General features: G+C 43.0%; 1 protein-coding gene across 12 annotated transcripts in view; it reads right to left on the reverse strand.

The window, feature by feature from the left end:
- tncb (tenascin Cb) overlaps nt 1–23,995 on the reverse strand; it is a 119,937-nt gene that overhangs the window by 54,435 nt on the left and 41,507 nt on the right. For all 12 annotated transcript variants that reach the window (XM_055659962.1, XM_055659961.1, XM_055659964.1 and 9 more), the window contains 5 exons: nt 21,652–21,915; nt 18,007–18,122; nt 14,190–14,343; nt 6,340–6,603; nt 874–1,059 (listed from right to left, as the gene is read on the reverse strand). In XM_055659962.1, coding sequence (XP_055515937.1) covers nt 874–1,059; nt 6,340–6,603; nt 14,190–14,343; nt 18,007–18,122; nt 21,652–21,915 — 984 coding nt within the window. The remainder of the gene's footprint in view (nt 1–873; nt 1,060–6,339; nt 6,604–14,189; nt 14,344–18,006; nt 18,123–21,651; nt 21,916–23,995) is intronic.

The raw sequence follows: 23,995 nt of genomic DNA on the forward strand, positions 1-23,995 counted from the left end.
TCCCCTTAGTTTTTTGTTACCCCCTCCCTATCTCACATGTCCACTGAACTCCCCATTCTCCTGTCATCCCCTACGCTAGGGGTGATTTACAGTAGCCAGCAACTCTTTGCGAGGTAGGAGGAAACTGGAGCACCTGGGGGAAACTCGCATGGTCACAGGGTTGAACTCCACACTGTTAGCACCCCAGGTCAGGATTGAACCTGGGTCGCTGGAGCTGTGAGGTAGCAGCACTAACTATGAGCTACCATGCTGCCCAGTGGAGTGGTTCAGTGGTTGAATTCCCAAACAATTGACTTGGTGATGGGAGAGTTCAAATCCCAGCATCAGAAATTGACTTGGACATCTTTTGGGAACACTGCCCAGCAACTGACGTAGCATCCAGGGTGTGTGTGCCTATCTTCATTGGTGTGAGAGGTACTAGCATCATTTGGGGGAAATCTAAACATTGCCACGTCTCTCAAGCAGTGGATACACACAGGACCTTTTGGTTAAATTTGAACAACGTGGCACCAAGGAAATAAAAACAGGTCCAATGTAGAACAATGCTGTTGATTTGCCTTCAGTTCATGTTGTGGTGAGAGGAAAAATGTATTTTATCCCAAAGGATTCTGGAAAGAATTCTTACAAACCGCCAGCCTCACAAAAATCAAAGGCAAATAGCAAATCAATATTTTTTTAAAGCAAAGGTTAGGATAGGCTGTATTGTCAGGTTGCAATCGGCAGTTTCCTGGAGTTATTGAGTAGATTCTATCCCTGGAGAAGATTAACCGGGATGTTTCTATTTAATGCAAGCTAATAAATGCAAAAGCAATCAATTGCAGTATTGAGTTTGACAGCAGTTTCACACACAATGCATTGCCGTGAACTTCTTACCAAAAATCTTAACCATGGTGGTTGGTTCGGTACTTCTCTGGACAGTGGTTTCCATGTGCACACCTCCTGCCAGGGGTGAAAACTTCACCTTGTATTCTCTGGCAGCAGCTTTGGTGTTCTCCCACTCCAGGGTGATGCTGTCCTCTGTCTGAGATATGTTTCGGAGATGTTTCGGAGCATCAAGGTCTAGATGTAAAAAGAGCAAGGATGGAAGAATTGTTGAGAGATTTGGATTTGGTTTATTATTGCCACGTGTACCGAGATACAGTGAGAAACTTTGGTTGCGTGCTATCCCATCAAATCCTAATGTACACGAGTACAATTAAAGCCATACGTAAGTTCATAAGTTGTAGGAGCAGAATTAGGCCATTCGGCCCATAAAGTCTACACCGCCATTCAATCCTGGCTGATCTATCTTTCCCTCTCAACCTCGTTCTCTTGCCTTCTCCCCATGACTCTGGACACCATTAAAGGCCTGTCCTACTTTCACGACCTCTGCCGAGTTTGCCCTTGACATACTCGCAGTATAGTCGTCATGAGGTCGTAGGAGGTCGCAGGTAGGTCATAACAAGCTGTGATGCTAGTCATGGGTACTCGTGGCATCAAGTCAAGTCAAGTCAAGTTTATTTGTCACATACACATACGAGATGTGCAGTGAAATGAAAGTGGCAATGCTCGCGGACTTTTGTGCAAAAGACAAACAACAAAACAACCAAACAAATTATAAACACAATCATAACACACATATTCTTTTACATAATAAATAATAGAAGGAAAAACGTTCTGTAGAGTTAGTCCCTGGTGAGATAGGCGTTTACAGTCCGAATTGCCTCTGGGAAGTAATTGACAAGTAGGTCAGGGCATTTTTTCTCGACTGATGAAAAATGTCCACGAGTAAAAAAGGTTGTGAATTAGGTTGTGAAAGTGGGACAGGCCCTTTAGAAATCAAGAACCTATCAATCTCCACCTTAAAAATTTCCATTGACTTGCTTCCACAGCCTTCTGTGGCCATCAATTCCACAATGGAGTTCATTGTGTGAAATCATTATGAAATTCATAAGTACAATAGGTAGTGCAAAGAGAAAAATACCAGAGTGCAGAAAATACTTTTGCTGCGTTATAGTGCTGCAGTTACAGAGAAAGTGCAACGTCTACAATGAAGTAGGTTGGAAGATCAGGACTGCATCCTAGCTTATTTCCTGAATCTGGTGGAACATGATTTCAAGCTTCTGCCAAATGGGAGAAGGTAGAAGAGAATATAACCAGGGTATAGATAGTCCTCGAATACGTCGATGGAAGCCAAGCCATATTTCAATATCTTTACTCACATGCCATTGCCCAGGGGTTGATCCAATGGTGGTTAAACTAAGCATTCTATACAGTAGTGCCAACAGACTCAAATTCAGCTGCATTGACCTCAATGGGGTTAAAACCTTGGACGGGGAATGCAATACAGTGCAGTTAACAACTCCCCAAGGGATGTCATTTCTGAGCTATAGAAGTTTTATATCCAACTCAAAGTAGATTAAATGCATGAATCATATTTCATCTAACAAAATACTTACTTCTCTGTGCAGGGGTAACAAGAACACCCATGAAAATGTATAATAGGTTCTAATTCATCTATTTCCATCTCACAGCTGTGTTTATCCCATAATTGTGCCCAAGATAATGTTATGCTAATATGCTCCCTTTTGTTGTTGAAAAACCTCACAATTATCATATGCTCGCTGCGTTATTTGAACCACCCCTTAAGTGATGAGAATGGCATTTGCAGACATATATTAACCTCCCAATAAATGGAGACAAAAGGGACTGCGGAAGAGCAAACGCAAAAGGATGGAGTATCTCAGTGGATCAGGCAGCATCCGTGGACGGAATGGATTGGTGACATTTTGGGTCAGGACCCTTCTTCAGACCTATTGATATCTCAACATTTGGTGAGGTCACATTAAGAGTTTTGCGTTCAGTTCTGGGCACCGTGTTATAGGAAAGATGATGTCAAGTTGGAATGGGTACAGAGATAATTTCCAAGGATGTTGCCAAGATTAGAGGGTCTGAGCTATAGGGAGAGGTTGAATAGTTTGGGACTCTATTCCTTGGAGCGCAGGAGGGTGAAGGGTGATCTTACAGAGTTGTATAAGATCATGAGAGAAATAGATCGGGCAGATTCAGAGTTTCTTGGCTAGAGTAGGTGAATCGCGGACTAGAGGACATAGGTTTAAGGTGAAGGGAAAAAGATTTAATAGGAATCTGAGGGGTAAATTTTTAACACAAAGAATGGTGGGTGTAGGGAACAAGCTGTCCGAGGAAGTAGTTGAGGCAGGGACTATCCCAACATTTAAGAAACATTTAGACAGGTACATGGATAGGACAGGTTTGGAGGGAAATGGTCCAAATGTGGGCAGGTGGGTCAGGTGTAACTGTGACATGTTGGCTGATGTGGATAAATTGGGCCGAAGGGCCTGTTTCCACACTGTATCACTCTTATGACTCTATTTCATGTTGTTTGCATTTCATGTTATGTCACCAGCAGCACAATGGCTAAGATTGTCCCGAGAAGAGTTAAGATCATTATCAGTACAGAATTCATCAGTTGGTGCCTGTTGGAGATGGAATTTAGCTTGATCTTTTACGAGTGAATGATCATCTATTTTTAAAGATTTATTGCATTAAGGTGAAACCGAACCAGGATTTCAGCAGTCTAACAACAGACACAAAGTGCTGGAGTAACGCCCCTGTGTTCTTAAGGGGTTGGACAGGCTAGATGCAGGAAGATTGTTCCCGATGTTAGGGAAGTCCAGGACAAGGGGTCACAGCTTAAGGATAAGGGGGAAATCCTTTAAAACCGAGATGAGAAGAACTTTTTTCACACAGAGAGTGGTGAATCTCTGGAACTCTCTGCCACAGAGGGTAGTTGAGGCCAGTTCATTGGCTATATTTAAGAGGGAGTTAGATGTGGCCCCTGTGGCTAAGGGGATCAGGGGGTATGGAGAGAAGGCAGGTACGGGATACTGAGTTGGATGATCAGCCATGATCATATTGAAAGGCGGTGCAAGCTCGAAGGGCCGAATGGCCTACTCCTGCACCTAATTTCTATGTTTCTATGTCCCACTTAGGAAACCTGAACGGAAACCTCAGGAGACTTTGCGCCCCACCCAAGGTTTCCGTGCGGTTCCCGGAGGTTTTTGTCAGTCTCCCTACCTGCTTCCACTACCTGCAACCTCCGGCAACCACCTGCAACCTCCGGGAACCGCACGGAAACCTTGGGTGGGGCGCAAAGTCTCCAGAGGTTTCCGTTCAGGTTTCCTAAGTGGGACAGGGGCATAACTCAGCGGCTCAGGCAGCATCTCTGGAGAAAAAGAATAGTTGACGAAGAGTCTGAAGAAGGGTTCCAACCCCAAACACCACCTATTATTTTTCACCAGAGAGGCTGCCTGAACCGCTGAGTATTTTACGCCTATCTTCGGTAGAAACCAGCATCTGCAGTTCCTTCCTACACATTTCAGCACTGCGAGTTCCAGTGCAGAGGGATAAACATCTGTAAGCTATTCCAAAACAGACGAGCACAATTCAAATAACCTGGCGATTTGACTCCCTTTACCCTGGATTAACAAGGACATGCACAGACGCTGTCTCAGATGAAAAGAATGCCAGGAACCACCTGTGCATTAAACACAGAAGCCACGTGGAAAGTAAGCATAAGCTGCAGGACATGTTACAGAGTTGTACAGCATGAAAATAGACCCAGCTCGTCCATGCTGACCAAGGTCCCTCGTGTAGGACGGAACTGCAGATGCTGGCTTACACCGAAGATAAACGTAAAAAGCTGGAGTAACTAAGCGGGTCAGGCAGCATCTCTGGAGAAAAGAAACAGGTGACGTTTCAAGTCGGAACCTTTCTTCAGGGACTCGACCCAAAACATCACCTATTCCTTTTCTCCAGAGGTGCTGCCTGACCCGCTGAGTTACTCCAGTTTTTTGTGTCCCTAGCTCCCTAGTAATCCTATTTGTCCGCGTTTGGCCCACATACCGCTGCACCTTTCCTATCCATTAAACCTGTCTGAATGTCTTTTAAATGTGATAATTGTACCTGCCTCTAGCACATTTGGCAGCTTGTTCCAATACCTCCCACCTTCTATGTGAAAAACATGCCCCTCAGCTCCCCATTAAATCTTACCCTACTCGTCATAACCCTTGGCCCGCTTGTTTTAGACCTTCTCCCTGGGGAAAAGACTGTGATCATCCAACTTATTCCGGACAATCATACTCAGCTTCGAGTAATTGCCAATGAGGATGACACTCTTGATTGCTCAGGGAGCTCCTCTTTCCCAGGCTACCCATTTGCTCCTAATACCCTAATATACATTAAATAAACTTGTCATCCAATGTTCTATCTATGCTTTTCAGCCTTGGACTTCTCTCTTTCTAGAACACGCTGTTCCCTAAACTCTGAACTTTCCTTTAAAAGGCTTTCACTTGTCTGATGTCCTCTTACCTGCAAACATCTGCTCCCAATCTTTTTCACCCTAGTCCTCTTGAACACCATTGAATTAAAACCTTCTCACAATTTAGGATCTCAACTTGAGGGCAAACCATATACTCTTCCACTGCTACCTTGAAACTTACATAATATGGTCGATAGATGCAAAATGCTGGAGGAACAGGCAGCATCTCTGGATAGAAGGAATGGGTGATGTTTCACGAGTTCACAAGTAACTTATAAGAGTCGAATTAGGCCATTCCGCCCATCGAGTCTACTCCGCTACTCAATCATGACTGATCTCTGCTTCCCAATTTCCTGCCTTCTCCACATAACCCTTCACACCCGTTCTAACCAAGAATTTGTCCATCTCTACCTTAAAAATATCCACTGACTTGGCCTCCACAGTCATCCGTGGCAATGAGTTCCACAGATTAACTACCCTCTGACTAAAGAAGTTCCTTCTCACCTCCTTTGTAGGAGAGTGCCCTTTAATTCTGAGGCTGTGACCTGTGGTCCTGGACTCTCCCACCAGTGGAAACATCCTTTCCACATACACTCTATCTAAAGGGCCTGTCCCACTTGGCAATATTGTCGGCGACTGCCGGCGTCATATCAGTTTCGCCAAAAGATTTTGACCATTTCAAAATCCATCGGCGACAAAAAAAATGTTGCGACACTTGAAAAAACACCGCGCGCATACGTCATCACCCCGCATCACCGCCGCAAATATTTCGGTGACCTGATACGCCATTCAATGATGCTGGCAGTCGCTGAAAAAAATCACCAAGTGGGGCAGGCCCTTCATTGTTCATTTCATTGTTCTGTACGTTTCAATGAGGTCCCCCCTCAACCTTCTAAACTCCAGTGAGTAGAGGCGCAGTGCTGTCAAAGGCTGAACCTTCTTCAGATTGGGTCACTTTCTATACATTTTTGTAAATAATTGTTATAAGTGAGCTCATTACTTTAACAGTTCGGACTTGCCTGTTGTGAAGGTACTGCCAGCAGGAACACTTCTCATAGGTCCACGCCTGGAAACCAGCGACACTTCATACTCAGTGTCAGGGTGCAGCTCGGCGATGGAGTAGGTGGTCTCGGTGTCAGGAAGGTTGACGGCTGCCTTCTCGCTGCCTGGAGTCCCGTAGAACAGGCTGATGCCCTCAATCTGTGCAGCTGGGTTGAGCCAGGTGATGTGGGCAGTGGTATCGGTGACCTTGTTCACGTCCACTTGGCTTGGCGCATCAATCACTGCGGAGTTAAGGAGAAACATGGATCACTTACCACGTCAGATGCAGAACGTTGTCACTGCAGCTGAGCAAATGGCTGAGATAATGCATTTTGCTGAAACTGTGTCTCCTGTCCAAAAATACAAATATTGAAACTAATTGTGATAATGCCTCTGTTTGTGTTCTGCTGCTGGGCTCAGTGGTTGGCCTGCGGCAGACAGTCCATTGTTTTTGCAGATGTCCAAGCTTCTCTGAGGTGTGAGGGTTTGAGAGCTATCAGTGTTACGCTGAAGGTTTGACCCGTTATTTTCATTAGTTCCTGCTCTGGAATTTTGCCCTTCAACGGTGTGTGTGCGCGTGCGTGTCCGTGTGTGTATTGTGTTAAAGGGTGTGTGTGTGTATTTGTTATTGTGTGGCCGTGTTTGGTATTGTGTGTGTAAGTGTGTGAGGGGGTGTTTGTTATTGTGTGTGTGTGTGTGTGTGTGTTTTTTTGTGTGTGTGTGTGTGTGTGTGTGTGTGTGTGTGTGTGTGTGTGTGTGTGTGTGTGTGTGTGTGTATTGTGTGTGTGTGTGTGTGTGTGTGTGTTTGTTGTGTGTAAGGGTGTGTGTGTGTGTGTGTGTGTGTGTGTGTGTGTGTGTGTGTGTGTGTGTGTGTGTGTTTGTTTTTGTGTGTGTGCGCGTGTGTGTGTGTACATGAGCTTATGTGCAGATGTGTTACGTAAAGCCCAGAACCATTTTACCATTATCGTATTTAGTTTAGTTTAGTTTCAGACATACATACACCAAGCCCACACCGACCATCAATCTCTCCATTCACACTAGTTCCATGTTATCCCTACTTGATCCAATTTAGAGAGGACAATTAACCTACAAATCCACACGTCTTTGGGATGTGGGAGGAGACCAGAGCACCCGGAGGAAGCCCACGCGGTTACAGGGCGAATATGCAAACTCCACACAGACAGCACCCGAAGTCAGGATTGAATCGGGTCTCTGGCGTTGTGAGGCAGCTGCACTACCAATTGCGCTGCTGTGCTGCCCTAATTTTAATTAAAAGCCCTTGTGTTTCAAATATGTTTTGATATTTTTTCCTTTAGCGAAATACTAAGATAATGACAGTGAAGGCAAATGCAGTTTAAATATTCACAAAGACTCCTTTAGTTTAATTGCCGCCTGGCAAGCCTACTAATCCACTGAAGATGCTTCGTAAGATAAAGCATCTATGTTCAAATTTCTGATTGAACGACTGCACGTTAAATTTAATTGGTCGGCTTAGATTGCCTGTTGCTTTACAATTTAATTTGCAGGATCAAAAGGTAACCACAGGGTTGAAGGCCAGCCAATAATTTGAATGAGCCTCTGCAGGGCCATTATTTCTTGTATCATTTCAGACCACCACTCGTCATTTCTTCCGTGGGGAGAACGATTTGCAGAGATAAGCATGAAATGTACTTTTTACTTTAACCCCCTTCTCATATACACTACAACTATGTGAGAGCCAGGATTACTGGTCCTTTGCTATCAATATCTAACTTCCAAGAACATATTAAGGTCATGAGTGAAAGAAGCAGAATTAAACCATTTGGCCCATCAAGTCTACTCCGCCATTCAATCATGGCTGATCTATCTCTTCCTCCTTCTCTCCATAACCCCTGACACCCATACTAATCAAGAATCTATCTATCTCTGCCTAAAAAATATCCATTGATGTCCTCCTCAGCCTTCTTGGCAAAGAATTCCACAGATTCATAACCCTCTGATTAAATCTCCTCCTTATCTCCTTCCTAAAGGAACGGCATTTAATTTTGAGGCTATGACCTCTTGTCCTAGAGTCTCCCGCTAGTGTAAACATCCTCTCCACATCCATTATACGAAATAGTATAAGAAATAGAAGCATGAGCAAGCCACATGACACTTTGTAATTGCTCTGGCTTTTACCAAGGCTGTGACAAACTTTTAGGCAAAGCATCATATCCCTATATTCCCTCCATATCTAACAATGTATTGATCCCTATCTTGTGTACAGTCAGTGAATGAACCTCCACAATTTTCTCTAATCAACACCTCCGGTGATTCAGCCTCATCTGGGCGAAGGAATCTGTTTCCCTAGTAGTTGGCCCCTTACTTTGAGACTGTGACCCCTGATGCTGTCCATCTCAGAGGAACCGTCAACACTGCATCTAGATGTCAAGTCCCTTAATTCTTCTTAATGTTTTACTGTGATCGCCTCGCATTCTTCCAAGGTTAAGGCAGTGTGGGCCTAGTCTGCTGAATATCCCATCGTAAAACAAACACACAATCCCAGGAATCCACCCGGTGAAACTTTGCTGGGATCCCTCCACCACAAGTAACTTGCGGGATGGAGAACAGGGTATGTGATCGTTTGGAAACGGTCTCACTACAACCTGTGGAAATGGAGCATGACACCTCTCCTTCTGTACTCAAATACTCAATGTGTTCTCTGGAGGTGGTCTTGTAGTCTGAAACCTCTTTAATATTATAATCAATATTGAGTTGGAGAACAGGGCTAGGCAGATACAGAAAGATTGTTGGCCACTCAAGCATTTCTCCGTGTCACTAGTCTATCCTAACTGATAGGTTGGGGTGGCACGGTGGCATAACGGGAGAGCTGCTGCCTTACAGTGCCAGAGACGCGGGTTCGATCCTGACTACGGGTGCTGTCTGGACGGAGTTTGTACTTTCCCCCCCGTGACCTGCGCGGGTTTTCTCCGAGATCTTCAGTTTTTCCTCCCACACTCCAAAGACGTACAGGTTTGTAGGTTCATTGGGTTAGTATAAATGTAAAATTGTCCCTGGTGTGTGTAGGATAGTGTTAATATGCAGGGATCGCTGGTCGGCGCGGACATGGTGGGCTGATGGGTGTTTCCACGCTGTGTCTCTAAGCTCAACTAAACTAACGGTGGTCATCACTCATTTTTTGCTAGTTAAGTCCCCGAACCTGGCACCATTTCTACACAGTGTTGGGAAGATGCGTTTGCTGTGGCTTTGCATGTGTGCGTGGATGATTTACAGTTCTGTGAACGGATCACGTTTCAAAGATCCTGGGAACATATCCACGCCCTGAAAGAGCCCTGGTTCAGGCACAATACAGATTTTAGTTTTTGGGACATTCCCAGGACAGAATTAAATATTCACGATTGGACATTTCCCAGATCCAATCTTGCCAGCTATGCCTGAAATTTGATTTCCACAGCAAATAAATTAAATACATTAGACGATTATCTGAATCATCAAAATCCACTATTTCTGGTGGTAGATTTTTATGAGGTATGAAATTAAAAACGTACATATCTGAAATGGCTGCAGAATAATGCATTGACTGATCATTACTACATTAATTGGACTTTCATTTATGGGCAGAAGCAGAACTTAATTTATTATCCTCGAACATTTACTTGCATGAATTTCAATAACGCACTGTCAGCAGGAGAATTTTACACCAGATATTTTTACGATTCCTTGATGCTTTATTATCTGTGAACACTGAGACACATGGATTACCTTCAATGTGGTTACAAAAAGCCATGGTATAAATATGTTTCTAGTTAAACTGTGCCTCTAACACTGCGCTAAAAAAAAACTGATGCCTTACAAAAACATGCAGACATTTTAGCTACTGCAGTATTCTTAACACCACCACCAGATTCAATGGCCACAGTGACTCTCCCTCTGGCTCCGGCTTCCTGGAGATTGACATTTAACCCACTCCTGTTCCACACCAGCGTTACTGGAGGATGGGACATGTGCAGCAGATAATGTGAATGGATGGCATGGTGTGCGTGAGTGACGGCTGCTCACAGCTTCACTTGTGGCCAAATGAATCGTGGGGAGAGAGAGCAGGAAATGGTTCTTGAGTAACATTCTGTTGGGGCCATATGCTTGCTGGAGCTATTCTCCAACAAACTGCACTTGGAATGGGGACCCAATTCTGGGTCATAAGAATTGCGCACAGTGGCGCAGCGGTAGAGTTGCTGCCTTACAGCGCCAGAGACCCGTGTTTCAACCTGATGACAGATGCTGCCTGTCCGGAGTTTGTATGGTCTCCCTATGACCACGTGGGATTTCTCCGGGTGTTCCAGTTTACTCCCACACATAAAGGTTACATACAAAAACATACAGGTTTGTAGGTTAATTGGTTTCTGTAAGTTGTAAATTGACCCTAGAAGTGTGTAGAATAGAACTAGTATACGGGGTGATCACTGGTCGGCACGGATTCGGTGTGCCGAAGGTCCTGCTTCCACGCTGTATCTCTAAAGTCTAAACTGGTTCGTGAGTTAAAGTCTTCATTGAATTAAAGAGTCATTCAGCACAGAAGCAGGCCCCTTTGGCTCAACTTGGCCATGTCAACAAAGGTATCTTCCTGAGCTAGTCCCATCGGTCTGAATTTGATCCATATCCCTCTAAATCTTTCTTAAGCATGAACCTGTACAGTTGTCTTTTCAATGGTGTAATTTTACCCACCTCTACCATTTCTATCCCTCCACCCACTGTGCGAAAATCTTGCACATCAGGTAGGTATGTTACAAAACCTACCTGAATCGTGGTTGAGAATCTGTCCCAGCCCCGTGTGTGATTTTGGAGCTGTTTAGAGGGGGCGGGTTTAAAACGCGATTTTTACTAGGCTGTTGCAATCGAAAATGTTCAGCCTAGTAAATCATTAACGGAAAATCGCTGAAAGACCCCGTCGCAAAAGGTATTATTAGTTTTTATGGCCTTGTATAATAGTTATAGTAGTTTAAAAATCACTCTCCAAACCCGCGACCTCTCGCAGCCCCAGGGTTTTATAAAGCAAACAATTAAAGGTATGTACCTTATTTTTACATTGGGCTTCTTAAGAACCCTGTCAATAAAGTTTTCTATAGCGAATAGTTCATTTTGGGCTCTTTATATCCCGCAGTATTTTTCTGGGCATTTGAGGGCACAAATCCACTGCAATGTGAACGTTCTAAACCAGCGCGTTCCACGGGAACCCACTAGAAAGCCGATTTTAATTGACTTTAATTTACAGCAATTGAACACTAAATTCCTTCCATTTGGCCTATAAATTAATGTAAATGAGATTTAAAAATCATGTTTTATCGTGAATTATTTGTGAATATTATTTGGACACTTAGGCTATTTAAAAATGTTAATCATTTATTAAGAAATGGATAGATGTTTAGATCTAGTAATTGAAGTTTGAAATTAGCTACAATTGGGTAACTAACTAATTATATGCTTTAATTTCAGGTCCTCCAAGTAAGATTATTTTATATTTGTTTCAGAATGGTTCAATCTATGATAACTGAAAATTTCATTCAGTTCTCTTAATTTTTAAGAAGGTTATGGGCTTTTGACTGTCCTCGATCACAGCTTTTTTGTTATGTCCATAGAAAATCAATAGGGAACAAGATGCTAATTTCCGAGTATGAAAATGGCCATATCTTTTTTATTACTTGAGATATGAAAGTGAATTAGGTGTCAAATTAAACTTATTGTTATGCTTTATCTGATGGGATAAATTGCAGACTTGATTTTTTAAATCTCAAAATTTTGTAACATTGCTACATCAGGCCTTCTTTAAATCTTTCTCCTCTCACCATAAACTATTGCCCTCTAGTTTTACCCTCCCTTACCTTGTAAAAAGACCGTTTGTCATCCTTCTTATCCATTGTGGTGGCCATTTGGCTTGTTTTGCATGTCATTAATGATGGCATGTGTCTTTAAATTTTAGACTACCCGTTATATTGCGAGTGGGATTTATGACGTATTTTAGGGCGTGTTTGGAGCTATGTATCGTGCGCAGAAGCGTAGTTTTTAAGTTTAGTTTGGAACCAGCATGGAAAAGGTTTACCCTTCGACCATGCGAAGTGTAATGGAGACACAAGGAGTTTTCTAAATGTTTAAAGCAATAAGCTGGAGTTCGATGACAATTATAGTAACGAGTCAGAAGAAATTTGGATGTATCTTATTGTTATCATCAACAATAAAGAATTTATTAAGCAATAGACTGTGTTTTTGAAGACTTATCTGTGAAAAAGCTTGGAAGTCTCTGATGGTGAGCTTGCTTGCATATAGAATACATTCCCCTTAACCATGCTGTCCATTTAGTGGCTAGAGGGTTAATTTCTTGAACGATATAAAAATCGGCCGCTACATTAAGTGGAAGGAGATCTCCGGCGGTGTAACTAATATCCAAGACTTCAAACATTTAACAGAGTGCGAAGATTATAACATCAGATGAGATAAATGTAACAACTGAAATGTCGTAACATTTCTAAAAAAGTAAGAACTAAATCATTTTTAAATGTATTTTAGCTGAGGGAATCCCAATCCATTAACAAAATATAATAATTCCGGGCTGGAGATTTTGTTCAGCAGATGTTAAAACGCAGTGCATCATTCAAGACGTAAACCTCAAACAAACCAAAGATAACATTTTCAGAGATTGTGGTGGGGTAACCCACTGTAGAGAGGAAAAGAAAATCACTGGCAAGCTGTAGAGCCACAGAATGGTACAGCACCAAAATGGGCCCTTCAGCCCACCTTGTCCATGCTGACCCTTTGCTCATCTACTCTAATTGCTTTTGCCCGCATTAAGACCATATCCCTCTATGACTTGCCTATTTAAGTATCTGTCTAAATGTCACTTAAAGGTAGTGTTTGTATCTGACTCTAACACCACCTCTGGCAGCTCTTTACTGATAACAATCTATCTCAGTGAAAAATACTTCTCCCATAGGTCCTGTTTAAAATTCCTTCCTCTCACCTTAAACTTAATCTCTCATTTTTTTAATATCTCGACCATGGGGACAGATTCTATCTACTTTAGCTATGTCTCTTATAATTTGAACCAGAAAACAATGTCTCACAGTGTAAAACACTTTTCCCTCAGATTCCTTTTAATACTCCCTCCTCTCTAAGCATAAACCTTCATTGCTCTTTTTTGAATATCCCTGCCATGGGAAAAAGATTCTATCTATTTTATCTGGGCCTCTTATAATTGTATATACCTCAGTCCTCATCCTTCAGCCTCCTTCACTCCAAGGCAAACAGAGCTAGATTCTCCAATTTCTCCTTATAACTATCACCCATTCCTTCTCTCCAGAGGTGCTGCCTGTCCCACTGACTCAGCATTTTGTGTCTATCCTCTCTCTCACTCCAGTGCAAACCACGTCCTTTTGCACAATCCACAGGCTGTCATCTTCACAGCATGGTGACACCGAACGCTGACACACATGTTTTTGGTAATGACAGGAAGACTGGGCTCGGAGGTTTCTAATGGTGACAACTTACGGAAAAGGTTTTCTGAAATCCAATTCACATTAAGTCTACTTGAATCACCTTTGGGAGCGGGATGCTCTTTATTCTTGCATGAGCCCAAATATTGTTGGCTGTCAAGTGTGAATGTAATCTGGCAGAGATCATAAGTGATACGAGTAGAATTAGGCCATTCGGCCCATCAAGTCTACTCCGCCATTCAATCACGGCTGATCCACCTCTCCCTGAATCTATCTATCTCTGCCTTAAATACATCCACTAACTTTGCCTCCACAGCCTTCTGTGACAAAGTATTCTACAGATTCACCACCAGAGTAGGTTCACTCACTTGTTGTCAGTTTCTGTTTTGCTGCCGGCCCACGGGTACCGTTCTTCACGATATGGAGGTTGACCTCATATTCCTCTCCTGGAGCCAGGCCGGTTTGCACAAATGAGAGTTGTGGCTGCTTCAGGCTGTTCAAAATCTGGTCATTGTCTTCTTTCTGCAACCGAGAGAAAGTATATTACATCTGTAAAAATGTGCAGACCAGCAAGTAGTTTTCCCAGGATGCAAAAATCAAATACTAGAGGGAAAAAACGTTATGATCAGAGGGGCAAAGTTTAAAAGGGATTTGCGGGGCACGTTTTTTTTACACAGAGGGTGGAGAGTGCCTGGGGTTGAGGCACATGCAACAGTCTTGATGTCTCGACCCAAAACATCACCTATCCGTTCTCCAGAGATGACCCCCGCTTGAGTTACACCAGTACTTTGTATCTCTTTTTTTAAACCAGCATCATTTTAAACATGCTGGTTTCTTGTAATAAGGGTGTCGACCCAAAACGTCACCTATCCATCTTCTCTAGAGATGCTGAGTAACCCGCTGAGTTACTCCAGCACCTTGTGTCCTTTTGTCTATCTGCAGGTCCTTGTTGTCAATCATTCATTAATGTTGACTCAGTTTTTACACATACCGCTCCCAGTGCATATGCCAGCCAACATGACATTTGTGCCAAACAGAAAATGCACTCCAACCAGATTCCCTTCTTCCATCCATATGGAAAATAGGTGCAGGAGGCGGCCATTTGGCCCTTCGAGCCAGCACCGTCATTCATTGTGATCATGGCAACCAGTGCCTGCTTTCTCCCCATATCCCTTGATGCCTCTAGTCCCCCTGGAACTCTATCTAACCCTCTTTTAAATTCATCCAGTGAATTGGCATCGACTGTCTTCTGTGGCAGAGAATTCCACAAATTCACAACTCTCTGGGTGAACTTTTTTTTTTCTCATCTCATTTTTAAAAGGCCTCCCCTTGATTCTTAGCATGTGGCCCCTAGTTCTGAACTCCCCCAACATTGGGAGCATTTTTCCAGCATTTACTCCATTCTATTTTCTGGTAAATCATCCTGTAAACTGATGCTTATTGGATTGGCACCACCCATCTGTTACAACATGTAATAATAGGATACTTGGCTTTTGGTCATGCATTGTTACAAGCAGATGCGCAAACATTTTACAGCTGTCTGCGTTTCAATTGGCCAAATAAATGCGACTCAAAGGGTCTTGAGCGAATTTAGTAAAATAAAATGATATCATGTTATTCGTTTTAAATGGAGGGAACTTCTTGAGAAGGCAGGAACAGTGGCGGTTTGCATTGACTCATTATTTAGATGTGTATGCTGGACAGTTTGACAGCTATGGGAGAGGATTATGTATCCACTTGACTATCTCACCCTGGATCCTATGTGATCTAACCTTCCAAATTAGCTTAACATGCGGGACCTCCTCAAAGGCCTGGCTAAAATCCAACGTCTACTGCCCTGGCCTCATCAATGTTCATCGTTACCACTTCAAGAAACTCGTCAATCTTGTGAGACAACATTTCCCATACACATAGCCAAGCTGACTATGTCCTTGCTGTCCAAATGTGGGTAGATCCTGTCTCCTAATATCCCATCCAGTAACCTAGCACCACTGACAGTTTGCTCAAAGCATTTGCCAAGCTCCAATTTCCAGTACCACACCCATGGCTAAAGATGATGCAAAAAGCTCTGCTAGGAGCCCTATCATTTCTTTCCTAGCTTCCAACAATGTCCTAGGATAGATTTAATTGGACTCTGTGGTCCTATCCATCTTAATATACTTCAAGTCTGCCAACAGCTCCTCTGTTGGAATGTGGATATGTTCCATTCACATCTCCATCACTCTCCAGGCAACTGTACCATCCCACCAACAACTAGAGAGCATTCCTGAGCTACTATCCACCTCATTGGAAACTATCTTTAATCAGACTTTACCTTGCACTAAACATCATTCCCTTCATCATGTGTCTGTACACTGGGGATGGCTCGATTGTCATCATGTGTGGTCCTTCCACTGACTGGTTAGCACACAACAAAAACTTTTTCACTGTACAATAAACTAAACTAAACCAAACTATTAATTTCCCTTCATTCCTTGGCTTCCGTGACATTCTCAATGGCAAATAAAGATTAAAATTATTCATTTAATTCTTCCATCTCTCGTAGCTCCACACATAGACAACCACGTTGAATCTTAAGGGGATCTATTCCATCCCATGTACCATTTTGCTCTTAATTTACTTCAAGAATTGCTTAAAATTCGCCTTTACATTATCTGCCAAAGTTCTCCAATGCCCCCTTTTCATCCTCCTCCAGTTCTCCCGAAATTGTACTTCGTTAATATTTCTCAAGTAATTTGCTTGATTCCAGTTGCTTATGCTTCCAATTCCCCTCCTTTTTCCAGACCAGTGTCTCCTCAACCAGTGTTAACCTAATCCAGCCTGCCTTGCCCTTCGTTCTAACACGAACATGCTCTGCCAGAACTCTCCCCATCTCACTCTTAAATGCATCCCATTTGCCAGGCATGCCCTTTTCTGCAAACAGCTCTCCAAATAAATCTTTGCAAGTTTCTGCCCAACATCTTCAACATTTTCCTTCCCCCTCAATTAGGATTTTAATTTGTGAACCAGACCTATCTTTTTCCATAGCTATTTAAAAACGAATGGATGGTAAAATCCTTTGTCCTGGGGTGGAAATGTTAACTACTAGAAGGCATAGTTTAAGATGAGGGGCGGAAAGTTTAAAGGAAGTGTGCAAAATATTTTCTTTAACACAGAGGGTGGTAGATGCTGGGAACGTGCTGTCTGGGGAGGTGGTGGAAGCAGATACAATAGCAATATTTAAGAGGCACTTGGCAACTGAACAGGAAGGGATACAGACCATGTATAGGCAGAAGGGCTAAATTGGCAACATAGTCAGAGCAGACTTTGTGGGTCAAAGAGCCTGGTACTGTGGTGTACTGCTCTATGTTCCAAGAGAAAATGAATTGTTGTATCAGGCTTTGGCAGAGATGACAACCCTTGACTGTACCGTTGACTTCATTCAGGAATGTGAAGCAAAGACTACACTTTGGGGGCGGCACTTTGAAGCAGCGGTCGAGCTGCTGCCTTACAGCGCAAGAGACCTGGGTTTGATCCTGACTACTGGTGCTCTCTGTACAGAGTTTGTGCATTCTTCCTGTGACCATGTAAGTTTTCTCTGGGTGCTCTGGTGTCCTCCCACATTCCAAAGACGTACAGGTTTGTAGGTTCATTGGCTTTGGTAGAATGACAAATTGTCCCGAGCGTGTAAGATAGTTTTAGTATAAGGGGTGATTGCTGGTCGGCATGGACTGGATGGGCCAAAGGACCTGTTTGTGCGCTGCATCTCTAAAGTCAAAAGTTATTGCAGGAAATGGTGGAATCATCTTCAAACACTACAATACACTTTAGAGGCATCTATTAACCACATGGTGATCTTTGCTTTTGAAGTCAACGTTGCAAACAAATTAACTTCTTTGATTTCCCTTCTCTATCTTGAAACAAATATGTGAAGAAGGGTCTCGATCCGAAACATCGCCCATTCCTTCTCTCCAGGGATGCTGCCTGTCCCGCTGAGTTACTCCAGCATTTTGTGGTTTACATACCCTGCCACTTTATCCTTAGTCATCTGTACCAAATGTGCAATTAGTAGAACCTTTTCCATTGTATCCATTTCTACAATGTAGCAGCATTAAAGGTTGGTAGTAATGAATGGGTGATGTGAATATGGCCTGTTATAGCAATTCAATATATTTTGTGAGCATGGAGTTTTAACATCTAACTTACAGGGGGTTTGAAAATGATGTCCCAGCCATCGAAGGTAATGACAACAGGATCCCACTCCACCTCGACGGAGGTCTCACGGATAGACTTGAACCTCAAACCATCTGGTGTGGGCAGATCTGCAGGCAGACAGGAATTATTTAATAGAAACTTTACCTTCAAACAACGGCCATTAGAAAAATTACACTTTGAGAGAGCTAACAGCAAATAAATGCAACCAAGTCTCCACATGAGTTATAAAGAGTCCCGTCTCTTCACCGTTCATTCCTCCTGGTGGAAATGCTTCAGTTCATTCCCTGAAGTCAGTAAGGCAACTGCTCAGAACAAAATTGAGTTGTGACAATGTATTCATTGTATTCAAATTCAGAAGTAAACATTTTTGGCAAAAACTGCAAAGTCAAAGTCAAAGTTATTCGTTACATGCACCCAAAGGTACAGTGGTCTCAGAATCTTTATCCTCAACCCTTAATCCTTAACTCAGAATCTTAACCCTTAAATATAACTGCAAAATACCTTGTGCTCATCTCCCATCCCCAGGTCCCATATTTCCCTTTTATCCTCCTCTTTCTCCTCTGGCCCCTTCTACTCCCATCCCTCTCTCTAACTTTACATTTCACTCCTCCTCCATATCTGAGACCTTGTAAAATCCTTTTCACCTCTAGCACTTATTCCACTCATCTGCCAATAGCCCCACCCCTCACCTGTACCCACCTGTATCACTTGCCAGGCTTTGCCCCTACCCCGCCTCTGTTTCCAACTTCCTTCCTTCCCCCCTCCCCTCCCCCAACTCCATCAGTCTGAAGAAGAGGCCCGACCCAAAACATAATTTCCCCTCCACAGATGCTGCCTGACCCCGAGTTCCTCCTGCACTCTTCATTTTGCACAAGATTCCATCGTCTGCGGTTTCTTGTGTCTCTTAGATTAATTCATTCTGGTTGAATTCACAGTACAATTGATTTACGGTGTATATCAATGACAAGAATCCAAGGCAAAGCAATCCATGTAATGATTTATAAATGCAGTCTGTAGCATGGGAGAGCAGTTAAACCAAGAGACCTTGGATTACACAATGAACTTGAAATGCCTTAAGTGAACATTTTGAAGTCATTATCATTTTCTGTAGGTCACCTTGTACCTTTGATACAATTGCTGACCGGATTTCCAATTGCAAACTTACATATCCTTCCGCTAATTTAATCTTTAAATGAGGGTTTTTTTTTTCCTTTCTACGCTGTGATATTTGACAACAGGGAGTGTCCTTCATTAATATGTATTGATGAATGATGGGCCATAATGAAACAAAACTAGGTGGGTCCCTGAGATATTCGCAACTGACAATGAGAGATCTGTGGGCACTAAGAAGAACAAATAACGTGTGTATAATATCGGAACGTGGAAATTGATTCAGAACTCAGCTGTGACCTTTTGGTGGAGCAGGTACAGGAGCTGATTGACACATTCCTGTACATGGTTCCATTTGATATAAACATTGCAGTTCTTGCACTTCTGATCAGTTTCACCTTAGGGATTTCTATTTCGCCTGAGACTGAGATTTTATCTGGGTTATCCATGCACTTCAAAATAATGCAACTCTTTCCCAGTTGAACAACATACTTTACAGAAGATGAGTTGACAGCATACATTAAAAGGCTGTAAATGAGAGCAGCTAGCAGAACCACACAATGGTCATTAGTGTAGGAAGGAACTGCAGATGCTGGTTTAAACTGAAGATAGACAAAAAAAGCTGGAGTAACTCAGCGGGACAGGCAACATCTCTGGAAGGAATAGATGACGTTTTGGGTCAAGACCCTTTTTCAGACTCTGAAGAAGAGTCTTGAGCCGATACATCACACATTCCTTCTCTCCAGAGATGCTGTCTGACCCGCTGAGTTACTCCAGCTTTTTGTGTCTTTCGATGGCCATTAGTTCTTTCTGCAAGCAAGGTCAGCGTGAGCAAGGTCTGTGCCTAGGGTAACAGTAAAACATTCTACACCAACCACTGACCTACTGAATATTTCCTGCATTTTCTGTTTTTTTATGTTAGATTTCCAGCATCATTGGTTTTAGTTTTTGATTTTCATCCATATTTAGTGTGATATTTTTAATATTAGAGCAAAAGATCACGGTTGGGTTGAACACAGATCCCCACAATCTTTTGCATTAAACTTGCAAACTAAAACAAAATGGCATTCTTGGGGCAAAGTCTAAAGGAGGTGGGTGGGACAAGTAGCTTTTACACAGAGGGTGCTGGGCATCTGGAATGCACCGTGGTAGTGGAGACAGATATGATTGTGGAATTGAAGAGGCTTTTAGATAGGCACTTGGATTTTGGATGGGATGGAACCAATGGATCACATCCAGGCAGATGAGATTAGTTTATCTTGGCATCATGTTCAGCATAGACCTTGTGGTGGAAGGGCTTGATTCCCATGCTGTGCCCTTCTGTGTTTTATAAACATGAGGTCAATTTGTATTAATGTGGGGTTAAGGAGTTTATATTAAAGTCTTCACAAAAGAGATTTGTCACTTTAAAAAATGACTCAATGCCCAGCAGACAATTTGGCATTAAAAGGCCATCCTTGACAGATTCTCGACAAACATCAGCATGTGAAGCTGCAGTTTTGGCACTCCTTGCCTATAAGCTCACTTCCTGATGATGATAAATGTTGATAATAAAGCATGATGTAGCTAATTGGCAGACTATTCAATTTAAATAAGTGCACAGGATCGTTGACGTGAGTTTTTCACTCTACTCTTTTGTAACCAATTTCTATCCACTTGGTCAAATTGAAATCAAATAAATACACTTCAAGTGTAATTATTTTTTCGCTTTGTATTCCATCCGTGGTGTTTTATTTGTTGATGTTTGTTGCCAATATTAAACGGCTTAAAATCTGGTAATGAATTGAAATGTAAAATTATTGCATTAAACAATATAATTTCAACTGAAGGTGTAAAAGGGGAAAAGTAGTTGTCAGAATGATAGACATTTGCTGCACTGTTATAAAAATACAAAAATCTCAATTATTTGAAACTGTTAAATTCAGTGTATAATCTGGGCATCTGTATTGTTCCTCGTCAGAAATGGGCTGGTGTTTTAATTGAAGTTGCAGTTGTGGATGTTTGCTTCATAACATTGAGCTCATAATAACTTTTGGGCTCATTTTCCACAGTTCCTGAAATAAGGCTTCTTGTAAAGATGAGCGGCCGTAACCATTTCCTGTCTATACTTAACCTACCTATAATTTTGCTTTGCATCTCTACCCTGAGCACAGTTTGCTCACTAATTTCCTTAATTTTTTTAAACTATCACAGATACAGATAATATTCTGGTCCTAACTTGTCATATTTCCAGCTTCAAACCCAAATTCTCACTCATCAGTCAAGGGCTGAAGTTACGATGTTGTCGGACTTCAACTGGAAACATGATGCCTGATGAATTACCACTTCCAGATTGACAACTATTGCCTTCCGTGGACTTTCTGCCCCACAAAGTAATTTTGCTATCTCCCGATTGAGAACTGGGATTGCTCTCGTGTATTGAAAGTTTACCGAGGCTGCTTTTGTACCCAGGATGGCAACATGTTATAGAGGTGTAGGTGTGCTGATGTACTGGCTGGTGTACTGAAATGAAATGATGGCACTCACATGTTGCTACCCTGGCACTGACAGGGATGCTTCTCTCGTTGTTCAGGATAGCATAAACGTTGATTACATATTCAATCCCTGGTTCCAGCTCCTTGATGGTGGACGACAGCCGTTCACCGGGCACTCGCATTTCCAGCTGCAGACCCCCGGGAGATGTGGGGGCATAGGTGATGAGGTACTCATTGACTCTAACCTCGTTCTGCCACTCCAGGTCCACTGTTTGAGGACCCACTTCGGTTACCTTCAGGTTTTTGGGAGGTGAAACTGTAGGAAGAAAGAAAAGACGTGGTGACAAGTTCTGAATCCGTTCAACAAGATCACACTGACATAACTCTGCCTGGATTTTCAAACCGAGAAACTCAGGCAAACATCCAGCAGTCAGGGCACAGGGCACAGTCTTTAGATTTAGGTCTGGAGATGCAGCCCGGAAACAGGCTCTTCGGCCCACCAAGTCCATGCCGACCATTCATCACTCATACACTAAGGCCACTTTCACTTAGAGTTATAGAGTGATGGAGTGATACAGCGTGGAAACAGGCCACTCGGCCCAACTTGCCCACACCGGCCAACAGGTTTGGTCCATGTCCCACCAAACCTGTCCTATCCATGTAACATACTAACACCAACACACATCTTACACACTAGGGGCAATTTACAGAAGCCAAATGACCAACAAACCTGCACGTCTTTGGAATGTGTGAAGAAACTGGAGCCACTGGAAAAAAAACCCACGCAGTCACAGGTGGAACGTACAAACTCCACAGAGAGAGCACCCGTAAACCAGGATCGAACCCAGGTCTCTGGCATTGTGAGGCAGCAGCGCTATTGCTGTGCCAATGTGCCATCATGCTTCATGTCAACAGCTGCTGTTCAGTCACACAGAGTTATCCAAGGCTGTGTGACTGAACAGTTCACTTCTAGATTGGGAGCATGGTGTTCTGTCACAGATGGTGGGATGTTGGGAGAATCCTCTTCACATATAAAGGATTTCCCACTGGTGAAAGTATTTATACCTGTGATCCTCGAAGGCGCGCGGTTGGAAGAAGCAAATCGTTTCCTAGTCACTTTTGTTAAATCGTATGTCTAAACTGAAACACAGATTTATGGGCAAAGTTTAAATGAGATGTGCAGTGCAGGTTTTTTTACACAGAAGGTGGTGAGTGCCTGGAATACACTGCCAGGGATAGTGGTAGAGGCAGATATGATGGTGGCATTTAAGACACTTGTAGATAGACACATTGATATGCAGGGAAAGCAGGGATATAGATCACGTGAAGGCAGAGGAGATTAGTTTATCTTGGTATCATGCTTGGCACAGGCATTATAGGTCAAATAGCCTGTTCGTGTGTTGCACTGTTCTATGTTATGTAATGCTATTTATTGTACAGTAAACCCTCGTTATAATAGACCATGGGGGGGGGTGTCTATTATTGCCGATTGTCCACTATAAACGAGTAAGGGATTATCATTGTATCAGTAGGAGAAACAAACAACTACAGCTACTGGTTAGTACACAAAACGACACAAAGTGCTTGAGTAACTCAGCATCCCTGTGATCCCGGCTACAAAGACAGATGTGTACAGCAATTCGTTCTTCCCCCGCACAATTAAAGCATGGAATAATCTCCACCCAACTATAGTTACCCAACCAGATGCAACTAAATTTAACGTAGCTCTTTCTTCCCAATAACCCTTTCTGGCTTAAGCCCTCCCTTCACCACCTCCAGTTTAAATTCCATTTGGAATATTTTGGAGGATCAAGCATCCTGGAGAGCATGGACAAATGATGTTTCGGGTCAAGACCCTTCTTCAGACTCTCGGTCCGGAACTGGGCCTGGAATCAAGATGTGTTGATGGTCCCGGTCGGGAGAGAGGCAAGGATCGGCGGAGTCAGTGGTCAGTGGCCAGAGTGCAGGGAAGGATGGGTAGGGGCGGAGGCGGCAGGCATGGCTGAGAAGAGGACGGGAGGTGGTGCAAATCAGGGGTGGCTTTGTTAGTCCATCGCTATTACTGGAATCCATTATAAAAAGGGCCGTTAAAACTAAGGTTTACCACATTATAATTAAGAAGTGCACTGGTTAAATCAAACTCAGGCACACAGGTAGGATCTGGACCTGGAAAGGTCAGCTCAGCTGTGTCAACGAGTAACATCTTCTGTGAAGATGAGGGCAGCAACAAAACACTGAAATCCATCACAAAGATAGTGAGTAATTCTTCTTATTTTACTTTGGAGTCACGTGAGTGATTCCGTGAAGAACCCGTTCAGCACGCGTGCGCGGCATTACGTCCAGCAGGCAAGACCATGAATTTGACTTTGTTAGCTGTTTAGCTACCAAACAGTTAT

Source organism: Leucoraja erinacea, chromosome 31 (genome assembly GCF_028641065.1).
Source record: "Leucoraja erinacea ecotype New England chromosome 31, Leri_hhj_1, whole genome shotgun sequence".
In the NCBI taxonomy this organism is placed as follows: domain Eukaryota; kingdom Metazoa; phylum Chordata; class Chondrichthyes; order Rajiformes; family Rajidae; genus Leucoraja; species Leucoraja erinaceus.